The sequence below is a fragment of the Hetaerina americana genome, unplaced genomic scaffold, assembly GCF_022747635.1.
Source record: "Hetaerina americana unplaced genomic scaffold, ioHetAmer1.1.p SCAF_6, whole genome shotgun sequence".
Taxonomy (NCBI): Eukaryota; Metazoa; Arthropoda; class Insecta; order Odonata; family Calopterygidae; genus Hetaerina; species Hetaerina americana.
The window spans coordinates 56,709,904-56,722,888 of NW_027287205.1; the positions used below are offsets into that span (position 1 = coordinate 56,709,904).

General features: G+C 34.2%; 1 protein-coding gene across 4 annotated transcripts; it reads right to left on the reverse strand.

Moving 5' to 3' along the window:
- Window positions 1-924: 924 nt before the first annotated feature.
- Window positions 925-12,965, reverse strand: Arp2 (Actin-related protein 2). Of its 4 annotated transcripts, XM_071593865.1 has the most exons (11): window positions 12,852-12,965; window positions 12,485-12,595; window positions 12,348-12,362; window positions 11,992-12,009; window positions 11,734-11,813; window positions 10,770-10,905; window positions 9,383-9,592; window positions 7,497-7,646; window positions 6,679-6,772; window positions 5,584-5,768; window positions 925-2,980 (listed from the first exon to the last, which is right to left on the reverse strand). In XM_071593865.1, exons 1-11 carry the CDS (start codon window positions 12,897-12,899, stop codon window positions 2,810-2,812), a joined length of 1,218 nt encoding a protein of 405 aa, XP_071449966.1. In that variant the 5' UTR covers window positions 12,900-12,965; the 3' UTR covers window positions 925-2,809. The 4 variants fall into 4 exon arrangements, with proteins under 4 accessions (XP_071449966.1, XP_071449967.1, XP_071449968.1 ...); XM_071593866.1 differs by lacking the exon at window positions 12,348-12,362; XM_071593867.1 differs by lacking the exon at window positions 11,992-12,009.
- Window positions 12,966-12,985: the final 20 nt, after the last annotated feature.

Below are 12,985 nucleotides of genomic sequence, written 5' to 3' on the forward strand. Positions count from 1 at the left end.
CTCAAGGAAACTTGGCCTTGAACTGGAATGGCTTGCTGGCATGAATTCCGACTGCACCTGACCGCCAATCATGTCATCTGTTACACACCCAGTCAGGTTGGGTTATTTTTTTCAAGGTAATTTGACAGAAAATATTATAATAGTACTTATTTAGACAATATTATCTATCAATTGTATTTAATATATGAATTCATGCATTGCATTTCCCAAGCGAATAAGACATATTCTGATTTTTCAATTCAGAATTTAGGAAAAATACTTGTCACTCAAAAAAAAATGAAATTATTATCATGTTAACACTGTTGCTTACTACGGACTCAAAACATTGATATTATCGACAATTGCAATAATGGCCACCATTTTCTATGCCTGATGTAGGAAAAAAATGTAAAAGTATTTGTCCGGCAAATCGACTTGCGCTTACAAGTGGAAATTATACCTGTGTAGCCTCGACCCGTAAGACGCAAGTAAGTAAAAAAAACCTATCTTATGGGCCAGGAAACAGTACATTATCTTCAACAAAATATGAATCTTTTAAATGATGTGCAAGACAAAAAAGAAGTTTCATTGCAAAATCATTAAAATTGGAATTTACCTTGCAGCATGGGTAAGACTAGCCTTGAATAATATTAACCTCGCCACATTGAAACAACCTCACTAAACTTCCTTCACAGCCTTGCATGAAATACTTGAGTTAAATGCTATTCTTTGATGCGTGCAATCATATTCAATTACAAGATTATGAATTTATATTTCATGCTTACATGAAATGACTGGGCTAACACAAGTAATAGGTCAACTAGCAGACTTTTTCCCAGGAGCTACCCTTGCACAAATGTTGTACTATCCATTAAGTGAGAGCTAAAGGATACGCATAATAGGTTATCTAACAGTGTTACAACAATAAAAATACATTTAATGTTGGGAAAGAATTTTATTTACATGTGTGGTATTAATATTTCATTAAATTGACAGTCTTGGCTCGTAAGCATTTCCAGACAATATCTTTCTCTTCATAACAAAAAAAATGATAGGGTAATAATAGCAATAAAGCAATTGGCCCCATAGAGTTCATGAATAATTAGTAGAAGGAGAACCAATCAAGTGTCATCAAGGAAGGATAAAGCACAAATAATTAATTGTTTAGGATTTTTAAAACACATTACAGGAGCTTACATATTTTGTCATTGCCAGAAACAAATAAATTGACTTACCGTAATGCTGAGATTTTAATATCTCAATGTGAAAGTTATTTATAATATTTTCTGCTCTCATTAGAATTAAATGTACAATTCAACAAGGTGCACTCACAACTTACGCTGGCACACACACAATATATAATTTCAAAAAAATAATAACACACAATGGGTCTGCACATTTGCCATGGCAGAAGTTAATCCTTCAATATTGACTCCTACTTAGTTTATTAAAATTAGACAACAATACGAGTAATCATGAAATCTTCTGCTATGAGGACACACCCAATGAACAAAAATAATCCACAGTATGCATCCGACAACATAACATATTGTTAATAAATGAGAAATATAGATGATATAATCTTCACAAAACATGATTGTTTCAAAATGTTAAAACATATATCTTACAAAACACAGGTGTCTTTAATCATGGGAAAACAAATACGATCTTAACCCAGAGCTGAAACTATTATACAAGGTTAGCAGACCAAAAAACTGAAGAAAAAGGGAAGTGGTAGCAAGAAGTACTCGACCTGAAAGTTATTCCATTCAATAACAAGAAGTCATGTCTCAAATGATATTGCACCATAGAGCATAATAGAGGGAATTCAAATGTAACTATGTATAGGCAAATGTAAAAATAAAATAAAACAGTAGTTAGGTTTCATGGATAAATGCACACACACCCGTACGTTTTTGTATCCTTACCAGAAAATCAATTATGCGCGGTTCAAATAATCAAAATTCCAAGCATACAAAAAACTATAGGGTAAGAATAAATACTCTTTACTCTCAAAATGATATAGACTAATTAAAAATTTACACGTAAAACTCTTTTGAGATACCTTAGAACTAGGGCCAAATTAATTTTTTAAGTAAAATTCATTTTGGAATTTTGAGAACATAACTGGAAATTTTTCAATCAGAGATCTATTCATCATTTGGCAAATTTGGGGGCCATGAAGAGTGGATTCTTCTGGGCACTAAAAGAGAAATTTATGAACAAACTAGGGACTCCAACTGGCCAAGTGATCATCCAGCACACATGACCCAAGAATGTGGGATATCGCCCCATACTCAAAGAGCCAAGATTATCACAACAGCTCACATAATTAACAGGCAATAACATGAACTCGCAGAAGAAGCACAGTGCACCAACCACTCCTAAACAAAACCATCATGGTTTCTCATGAGCCATCTCAATCAATCAACAAATCAATGTTAACTTTATCAATCCTTTGTATTACACTAATGCTTTCCGGAAGGCCTGTTGTGGCACTGGTTGTGGTGGAATATAAACTCCACGATGCAGGAGAATTCTTAGGAAAATATTCCACCACAACAACACACAAGACAGGAAGCCCTATCAAACTCCCTTCACTAGGTATTGAAAGGCAGTCACAGTAATGCCCAAATTGGTGTGTTCCCAGTGGCTATCTTAGACTGGCCTCCTATTAAGTCGGCACCCTAACTGGTATTAGAGCAAAAATGGACACCTATTATGTACATCTGCAATCAACAAGTGTAATGGGCTGACAGATAGTTTGTGCTTCTCCACTGCTTCTGTATGACCACCCTGGCAGGGCCCTAACAACATTATTCACCCACTTCTAGCTGGCCCGAGCACCAAGCTTCTTGAGCACTCCTACTCCTTTTTCTTGATATTCTTCTCGTGTCATCCAAAAAGTGTCACGATCCTTCATTACTTCAGCTAAAACTGCACCTCCAATGAACACCATATCTTTCCTTCGAGGTGGATCCTCAATTTTTATTTTGAATTTCTGAAAAAATCATAACAAAAATAAATTACACTCTGATCCACTATCAAATGGCCTTTCATCAATTCATTAAGTATACACATTTTACCAAGCATATTATTAGTATCATTGGCTAGAATTCCGTAATGCACAACTGAAAACATTCATTTTGGGAACAAAGAAATCAAAGTCAGCTTCACTCATTTCCACTATCAAGCAAAATGCTAGTATATTACTGCAGTCAGCTTTAAGAAGCTGGGATGATAATGGACTTACTTCTCTTCCTAACACTGTCCATCTTGACTCTCACCTGCATAGTCTGAGATGTGCAGGTTATGGATAAGTCACCAAACCCTTCGACCTACTCTTATTTTCTGCAATACAGTCACTAATTGGATTCAGTCTACTCTTTCAAACACCTTTTAAAAATATATGAACAAAATGCATCCAGAATGTACTCTATCTTCCTCTCTATTAGTGATCTCATTCCTGAAATAGCATCATGTCTGCCTATACCTTTCCTGAACCCAAATCCTACGTAATCATCAGCCCTACACTCCATCATTTTATTGATGTGACTAGTCCTCATCCATCTTAAGTATCACTTCAGCTTTGAGGCTAGAGAACAAGCCGCAAACCATTATTTACCTTGACATAACACACAATGTGCTATGCAAAGGTAACTAACTAATTAACTAATGAGCTTTTACTTCCCCCTATTCCTACTCGGGACTTTGAATCACACACCTTCCGCCAACTTCCTAGGATTTTCATAATCTAAGGAATGTTTACTCATACATCTGAAAATGGCCTTTACATATTGAAACTAGATCACAAAATAAATTTTTCCAGTAGAAATTGGCCTTTCACATTGATATAATATAAATTTTTCTCACACAATCATTTTCAAAACTAATTCTGTCCATTGCCTGTTTTACAAGCTGAAACTAAACACATTCATTTTTCTCTATATTTTAAATTTTGATTAGAGATTATACTTATGAATTGAGTTTGCAAGAACCACAAGGGCACAAAGCTGCAGATTTTTTTGTAGAAATTTAAAACTCAATCAGATAAACCCCCGGCAATGTAAATCTACATTTCATCATTAATGAAAGCAAGTATTACTAGAATTAAGAGATTTGTATTCTGGTCGCAGTGCCTGCCATCAAATAGGAAAAATGGCAACATATATAACACATGCATTATGGTGCCACCGCTGAAAAAGCCAAAAATATTACTGGCACAATGCTATTGTGGCACCTGAGGAAGTGACAATTTTTCTGAGCACCAATGCCCAATGCTGATAGCACTGAAGATCCTTACTACATGCCCATTTTTCAAAGCTACAAGTCAGTTTGCAAGTCCTTGTAATTTACATATTTGGAGGCAGATGATGGCAATAAATGGAACTTGGTACCCCAGGATGCCAAAAAATACTTATAACAGAGATTTTCATTACAAGGAATCCTAATAGGCATAGACACTGATTACTAGTTAAAGAGAACAGATAACACAAAGAATCATACACGTTTTTCGGCCCAATAAAAGCATACATGAACAGTATCAACTTGCTACTTATTAAGACACTTGTATGAAACTACAAGTAAAACTGTACTGCTCACTTTATACTATGGGGAAATTTATTTAAATCTAACGTACAGTATAATATTATGGGGATCAGTTGCTATTTCTCAAACCATCTTTAAAATTCAAAGAAAGCTATTAGAACTATCTCCAGGAAAACTCAAAATGGTCCATCAAGGCCTATTTTCCATAAATTACATTTGCTACCACTCCCATGCATCCACATTATGTTTTTAATTCTATATATAAAAATAACATAGGCAACTATTCTCTTAACTCTGCCTATCATCATCATTACACCAGAGGAAGGAATGGCATCCATTATGGGAATATAAGACCTAAAGCATTGAAATTAGGACCCAATGAAATGGGCATTAGATTATATAACAAACTACCCATAAGTATCAAGGATACAAAGGGATCTGCTGCATTCAAGCATAAATTAAAAAGATATCTACAGCGCAATATGTTCTACTCGGTTGACGAATATCTCACCAATATTCCAGACCAGTAAGTTCATACTTTTAGTTTCTAGCAATGGTCATGGTCTGATTCATGTTGGTGATCAATGATTTTTCTGAACTTGAATTGCATGTGCATGTTACAGCCAATGTTCATGGGTTTGTGCCAAACATTTATGTAACTATGAGCATAATTTCTTTTATGTATCTCAATTGAGCCTGTGTCTTTGCTCCTTTTTGACGTGCCTTATATCATGTACATACACCACCTACCTGGTATTTTTGTATTATAATCTCTGGGCAAATAAAAAGTAATAATAATAATAGTATCTCTAATCATACAAAATTCATGTGAAACATTTATCATAATTTAATTAACACTAAACCAAATTAACCTGCTCTTAAAAACAAAGAACACGCAATTACTTACTTTACAAAAGTTAACACCAAACAACCAAATGGAGCCATCCGATATTATCTTCGACAGAATATGTATGCTATCCATAAATACACTCATCAATTAACTAACTGTGCACAGATTATTTCAGTAATGAATTAATTAACCAAACAAAGACATACCGATAATTTATCTATGTCATTCTTCAAAACTCTTTCCAAATAGAGTTGTTTGATTTCTCTCTCCAAACGACTTGGAAGCCCAGGATACATTGTAGACCCACCAGATAAAACAATGTGCTTGTATAATTCAGAACGCATGTCAATGTCAGCAGCTTGAATTGTGTTGAACACCAGCTCAGCAATACCTTTAAAAAAGATCATTCACTTAAGTTTCACTGGTATTCGAATTCAATTGTTAACCTAAAATACAAAATCCTATTCACAACAAAATACCATTGGTGTACAAATATTCACAGATGAATTTCAATTTACAATCAAGAGCAACTTTACACACACCTTTTTTAATGCAAAACTCATTGTTTTCTGATGATATTGAGCAATAATTATTGCTGGCAATACCGTGAGTTTCAATAAATGACAAAGTATTGAATCATATTGAATATGCGGAAAGCAACCCCTGGACATATTAATAGAGGATTTCACTTGGAAGTAGGGTTGGTTTTTGGTGATATGGTAAATAATGGATACGGAAAGGATGAAGAAAATGGTACAAAAACAGAAGTTGGGATAACAGCATGGATGGACAGGAGTGTCAGCAAGGGTTAAGTCCACAGATCGACTACGATTTCAAGTAAAAAATTGAATTTACCACCGCCAATGCTTTGAAATGGTTGTGTGACATAGGAGGAGATAGATGTCTTTACAATAAAAATGAGGCATGATATGAATACTCGCTGCGAAGCAGTGCAAATGAAAAAGTACACTTAGAAGACTAAGTGGGAAAAAAACACCAGGCATGGCAAATATCACAAAAATGAAAATAAAAACATGCATATACAAATTACAAAGAGATTGAAAAATTAGGAAAAATATTTCCCATGACATTAGAAATGGTTTAAAAAATACATGAAACACTAAAATTTGTCAGGTAAATATGAAAAATTCACAATCTAACTTAATGACTACTTTTTTATTTCAAAGAGATATTCATAAAAAAAAGAAAAGGAGATGTCATGAAGAATGTGACTTACTTTAAGACACGAGTGTGGCATATATGCTAATATATAAATAGAAAGTGATAAAAATGGTACATACCCTGCCCCTCAACATTAATTAGGTGGGGCTGAAACAGAGCTTCTGGTGCTTCAAACCTTTCACCACCTACTTTGATTATACGGCCATCAGGAAGCTGGAAATCCAATAAAATATATGGTTAACTACTACATATCTGGTAAAGCAATGAAATATAAATTTCTACCACACCAGCTAAGTATATCTCGACCAAATCAAACCTCACACAAAGGCATTCACAAAAGAAATGTTAAATTGAATGAATATGTCAAAAATTTACCGCACAATGGCAGACTTACATCACAATTTTCAACCTGTCATGGTGATATGAGGCAGATAATTAATGCATCATACTTTGCAATGAAATTATGTGCTTAGATTAGCAGAAGTGAATGTCACCATGCTACTGAGGCTGTTTATATAAATATTTTCACCCAGTGTACGAACAAGGCTAGGACATATTCATTTCAAATTTAACATGCCAATAAAAATGTACACGTGATATTGGAGTTGCAAAATTCACACATGAGATAGAAGTGACTACAATACATATGCAATGAGATGAGAATTTCACAGAATACAATACAATGCAAAGTTTGATGAATAGTGTCTATGTTCCTGTTATATCACATCACATTTAACTATATTAAATGACGCTGTTCTGTCCCAATAAACTGCAACATCCCTGAAGTATGCCAAGAGTTTCAATGTTTTCAAAAATTACACTATTGCATCCAAAAGTATATCTTAAGTTAACCATTCAGGTGAATGAATGACTTTTTAAAGAATCAGATAATTGAGATCAAAGTTATATTCTACTCTTATGAATTCAGCATACTCACTGTGTAAGGCTCAACCAAAACAGTAGTCTCAAGGGCCAGTTTTTGCTCTGTTTCAATATTGTAACCAATGTAACACAGCTTCTCCTTCATTATGCGAACAGTCTCAAAATCAGCAGAATGGTTGAAAGCGTACCCTCGAAGGAGGAGGAGCTAAAAATAAATTACAACAATAAGATCAAGTAAAATTTTTTAGAATGTTCGCTACCTGAACATGGTATTAATTTATCTAAAATTTCCACTTGAAATGTCAATATGCCACTAAGTCCATGCATTCTTAATAAATTAGATACTGTATCACATTTGCTGTTTTGGTCCAGGGAACCAATATGAATTCATTCTGACATGCTGGCTGAAATACATTGGTCGTTCAATAACTCATTAAAAAATCCAAGAGATGGCACTTGTAGTATCGGAAAAAGATTTCTTTTATTAAGCCATAACTCTCACTAGACTGCTGCTAAGAGAATAAATGCAACCCTGTGGTTGATTTGAAGGGCAATGTGGCACTTTTCCATCACAATCCTGATGAGTTTTTTCCCCAATACATAACTGCAGATGAAACATGAATATACCACTACACTCCAGAGACAAAGGAACAATCAAAACAGTGGGTTTTTAAAGGTAATCTAATTCAGAATAAGGCAAAGACAGTGAAATCAGTCGCCAAGATGATGGCCACTGTTTTTTTGGATGCGTCCAAAATTATCTACATGAATTACTTGCGAAAAGGACAAAGAATAAATGGCCATTATTTTATTGTTATTGCACTGAGTGAACTAAGAAATTTAAAAAAAATTCCCCATTTTGCAACTGAACAAATTATCTTCCATCAAGGCAATGCACAGATGCACACCCACCCAATTTCAATGGAGAAAATTATGGAATTCCAACATTAATAATACCAAATTTGGCCCCCGGTGATTATTTCTATTTCCCAACTTGAGAAATGCTGGGAAAAGTGTTTTGAGGTAAAAGGAAATTGTTGAAAAATATGAAAAAAAATCTACCCTAAATATTTTGCTTTCCTATTTTTCTTACATACTTATTGAATGACCCACATAAAAAGAAATATGGTACTCTCACAATGCTAACCCAGATTAATTGTCAAATTAAAATGCCAAAGCATATTCAGATGACACACAAAAGACTTCTATAACACCCAAGCCCCCATCCACTTAATGATACAACTAAATTAAGGCTATTTCCTAATACCAATTGTTCTTCAAAATATTTAAAGGAATTATAAATAAAAAGGCCAAGAGAAAGCACTCCATAATGTGATTGAGGGTCAACGAGTTGGGCCATGGGCTTGTCACTTCAATTTTGACCATAACAATGTCATGGTAATCAATAAAAAAATTAAGCTTCATAATAGAAAAAAACACCTAAAATACAACAAAATTAACGGGGACATCTAATATCAAGCAACTGAAGTTTACATTTAAAAACACAAACCATCTTTTCGATCTGATGAAACCGAAATATACCATAAAAGTAAAATAGATCAATTATAAAAACATGCCAATATCATTTAGAAAATTAAAATTAAATTTATTTATTTTATTTATTTAGTAAAAATTGTGCACATACAGCAGGATTGCCAGCATTAGCATTTATACATAAAATTTTCTACTTATTTGTAATGGGTACATCTCATTTCATCATGATTCCTTGATATCAAATTATATTAATTAATGAAAAGACGAGAGGTTGTCATTACTTGTGGAGCATAGAAATAGAGATAGGTCAATGTTTGTAACAATATGCAGGGCAAAATTAGAAAACATTCACATTAAAAAGATATGCTCAAAGGGAGACATTTCTTTCAGCTATGTGATAGCATGTGTTTAAAAACAAGCTGTGATAAGAAATAAAAAATATTTAACCTTAATAAGATATCGTGTGATGTCACGACCAGCAATATCCAATCTCCGTGTCAGGTGGGGAAGAGCAAACTCCTCATAAACTGGACAAATGTGTGTAACACCATCACCTGAATCCACCACAACACCACTGAGCAACCCTTGAGCATAAAGTGTCAAAACTGCTTGGATAGCAATGTATGCACCAGAAAAGCAGTATTTCTCAAACATCACCTGAAATGAAGAATCAAACACTCAGGAAAAAAAATCATTGAGCAATGTTAACATTTTTATACACACATTTAACATTTCAATTAGTTAGTTAAAGAGAGGTGTTATTTTGCTCTAGTTAGACCTCATTTGGAATATGCCGCAAGTATTTGGGATCCGTGGGAGAAAATTTGGCAAAAAGAATTAGATAAAGTCCAGAGAAAATCCGCAAGATTCGTTAAAAATTGTTATGATAAAAACACAAGTGTGACAGGTCTCTTAGGGGGTTTAGGCTGGGAACCACTTGAAGTGCGGAGAGAACAAGCGAGGCTTAGACTTTTAGAAAGGTTCAGAACAAACGAGTTTAACTATGACACTGAAGGAATTATAATGGCCCCACACTACTTAGGTAGATCAGACCACAAAGATAAACTAAGGGAGATAGATTCCAAGACAGATAGGTACAAATACTCATTCTTTCCCCGAACAATCAGAAATCATAATAGCAAGAAACCGAAGTCACTTTAGAAATATTAAAAACATTGAATTTACAAGTCGGAGCAAAGTTAAACACTGCAAAGCTTTTAGGTATACTTTCAGGTGCATGTGTATGTTAGTTGTTAGTTTTATTGTGTTTGCATGTGTGTGAGGTGTAAGTGTTCATGCATGAATGTATGCCATGTTTTTTTTATATATGATTTTGTGGTTATTGCATGCGGTTTTTTTTTCTTTTTCTTTTCTAAATTACGGGTGGTGTCCTAGCACCCCCCGCCACACGCCCTTGCGGCGGCTTGCGGGGTATTAAGTAGATGTAGAGAATTAGGCAGCAGTAATTTAGCCTCGGACTTTACATTAAACAAACCTAAAAATACCAAACAGGCTGTGCTCAGTTGCATATAAAGCACCATTATTTTAAAAGTTTAATTGAATTGTGTAACAGTGCAACAAAGCACATTAAAACCTTTTTGATGGTGCACCTGAATGAACAGAATGATAAATATTGGGCGATATTATTATGAAAAACTCAACCCATGGCAACTTTTCACACCATCAGCTTTGATACTATTATATCATTTACATTTTAACAGCTCTTTATCAACACTCATATATTGAACTCAAAATCAGCACCTTAAGAATGAATATATTCAATCTCTACAATTCAAATCGAAATACAATGAAACATCTTAATCATACTACTTACTTCAATCATCTTTTCACGATTTTTGGTAGGATTCATTGGGGGCTCAGTAAGAAGTATCTTGCACTCCCTTGGGTCAACATCCATCTTCTCTGGGCCAAAAGTATAATCCCACACATGGCACATGTCTTCCCAATTTCTATAATGAAGACATGGTAAACATGACAAAAAGGTTAAAAAATCAATCAATAAAATGTATTTAAGTAACACAACATAGCCATTCGAGGAGGCTCACAGATTATTCCTTTACAATAGATAATCACTGAGCCTCGTCTGGCCCCGGTTGCAGCAGAGTAACATTCTCGCCTACCACTACACAGGTCACAGGTTCGATTCCCATCTACATGGGTTTTCCTCTATCTTAAGGCTTGGGTGTTTATAAATGTCTTCAATGTAATGTAATGGGGTAAGGGGGGAGAAGTGAAAATGAAGTCTCAATCTTGCCCAGAAAAATGACGTTAAATAAAATTATAATATATTAACTGAAAACTTGAATTATGGACACAAAGTATTTCCCAAACACAAAATTCACTTATTAACGCAAGAACAAAGCAGAAACTGCATTTCCATTGGTTTGCACAATATAACCAATTGGACAATTGTAGAGGAAGTGTGTACTGTCATTCTGCAGAGTATACATATGCTTAAAATGAGCAAAATACTTTGGCGAAGAGAAACACTTAAAGTTAAGATTATTACGGCACTTAACACGAAGTCCACAGAAAAATACCCTTGTACTAGGTGACAAATGATGATCAAATACAATAAAGAAAAATAATTTGCTTTCTTTCCTTTCATAGCCATCCTATAAAATTTCCAAGAGGTTAACAATTAATAAAAAATTAATTAAATTCCTCCTAATACGGCTTGTGGTACTGAGGATGCAGATTAAAATTTATTTTAAATATTTCCTTTCTGTATCAAATACTTCTTAATGTAACAATTATATCAGCAGCATTATGATTACCTGACAATCCCATTCTCCATTGGGTAATTAACCTCCAACATAGATCGAAGCTTGCTGGCTTCATCACCAACCATCAAGTCCTGCCGTAAGAAGAAAATTACGTTCATAAAAATAATTACTACTTCTTTATTGATGATATACTCTTAGGATGCATAACGACATACAAAAGTATTTCAAACACAAAAACTACTAACATCCAAAACCACAGGGTAGTTCAACAACGACTAAAACAGTAGCATTATGTAGGTTATTACTTACTGGAACATTGGCATATTCCTCAAGGAATGCAAGAAAGCAAAGAAAATTCATGGAACAGTTAGATAAACATTAGAGCAAGCACACACAATATCGCTGCATTTAAACTACTACACAATAGGTATGAAGCAAGGATTAATTAGCCAGCCGGCTGAATCTCACAGCTAAGAACAAATATGAAATCGAAATAAGGGCGATAAAAATAAACAATGAAAAACACTCCAGCGCCTAGAGAACATATAAATGCACTTTGGCGGATTAATTACGCTTAATACATGCTAACAAGGAATGGATTGATGAGCATTTTAAAACATATCACACAAACGCTTAAGCTTACAGAACTGTAGAATCTTCCTTACTTTGACATACATATCCTGCAATGAAAAATACAATTCCTATATCTCTTAAAATTAAGTTTCATGGAAAGGGGATAATGGATATAACTGCCGATTGACTTGAGAGTTTAGGATAATTACATTACACTACTAAATCTTACCTTCACTTCGATATCTCCTATCTTATTAGCTGCTCGAATTATTGGCCGTCCAACCATCGAAGGAAATACATGAGCAGGAAAATTTGAGCCAGCATATCCACACTTGACAAACTGAAAGTAACGCATTTCATTAGTTATTACAGGCAACTAGTTTGTATAATAATGAACTATTATACAAGCAACTAAATTTAATATCTTAAATCATTAATTGTACACTTGATTTTAGGTAATTTTACATTTGCGTTATAAAAAACATTAATAACTTCTTCAACCTTATCTGTCAAATTAGTGAGTCATACATCTCATATCCAAGGACAATAATTAGAGCAGTCATTTCTTTTATTTGAAAATTTTTTAAATGGCTTACCCCTGTGCCGTTGTCACATACTATTACTTTCCTTCCTTGGTTATCCATTGGAAATTAATGTATTTACTACTTCGCTAAACTCCACCGGCACCTCCCACAGGAGCTAAGTGTTTCACTTCCGCTTTCGAAAGGAA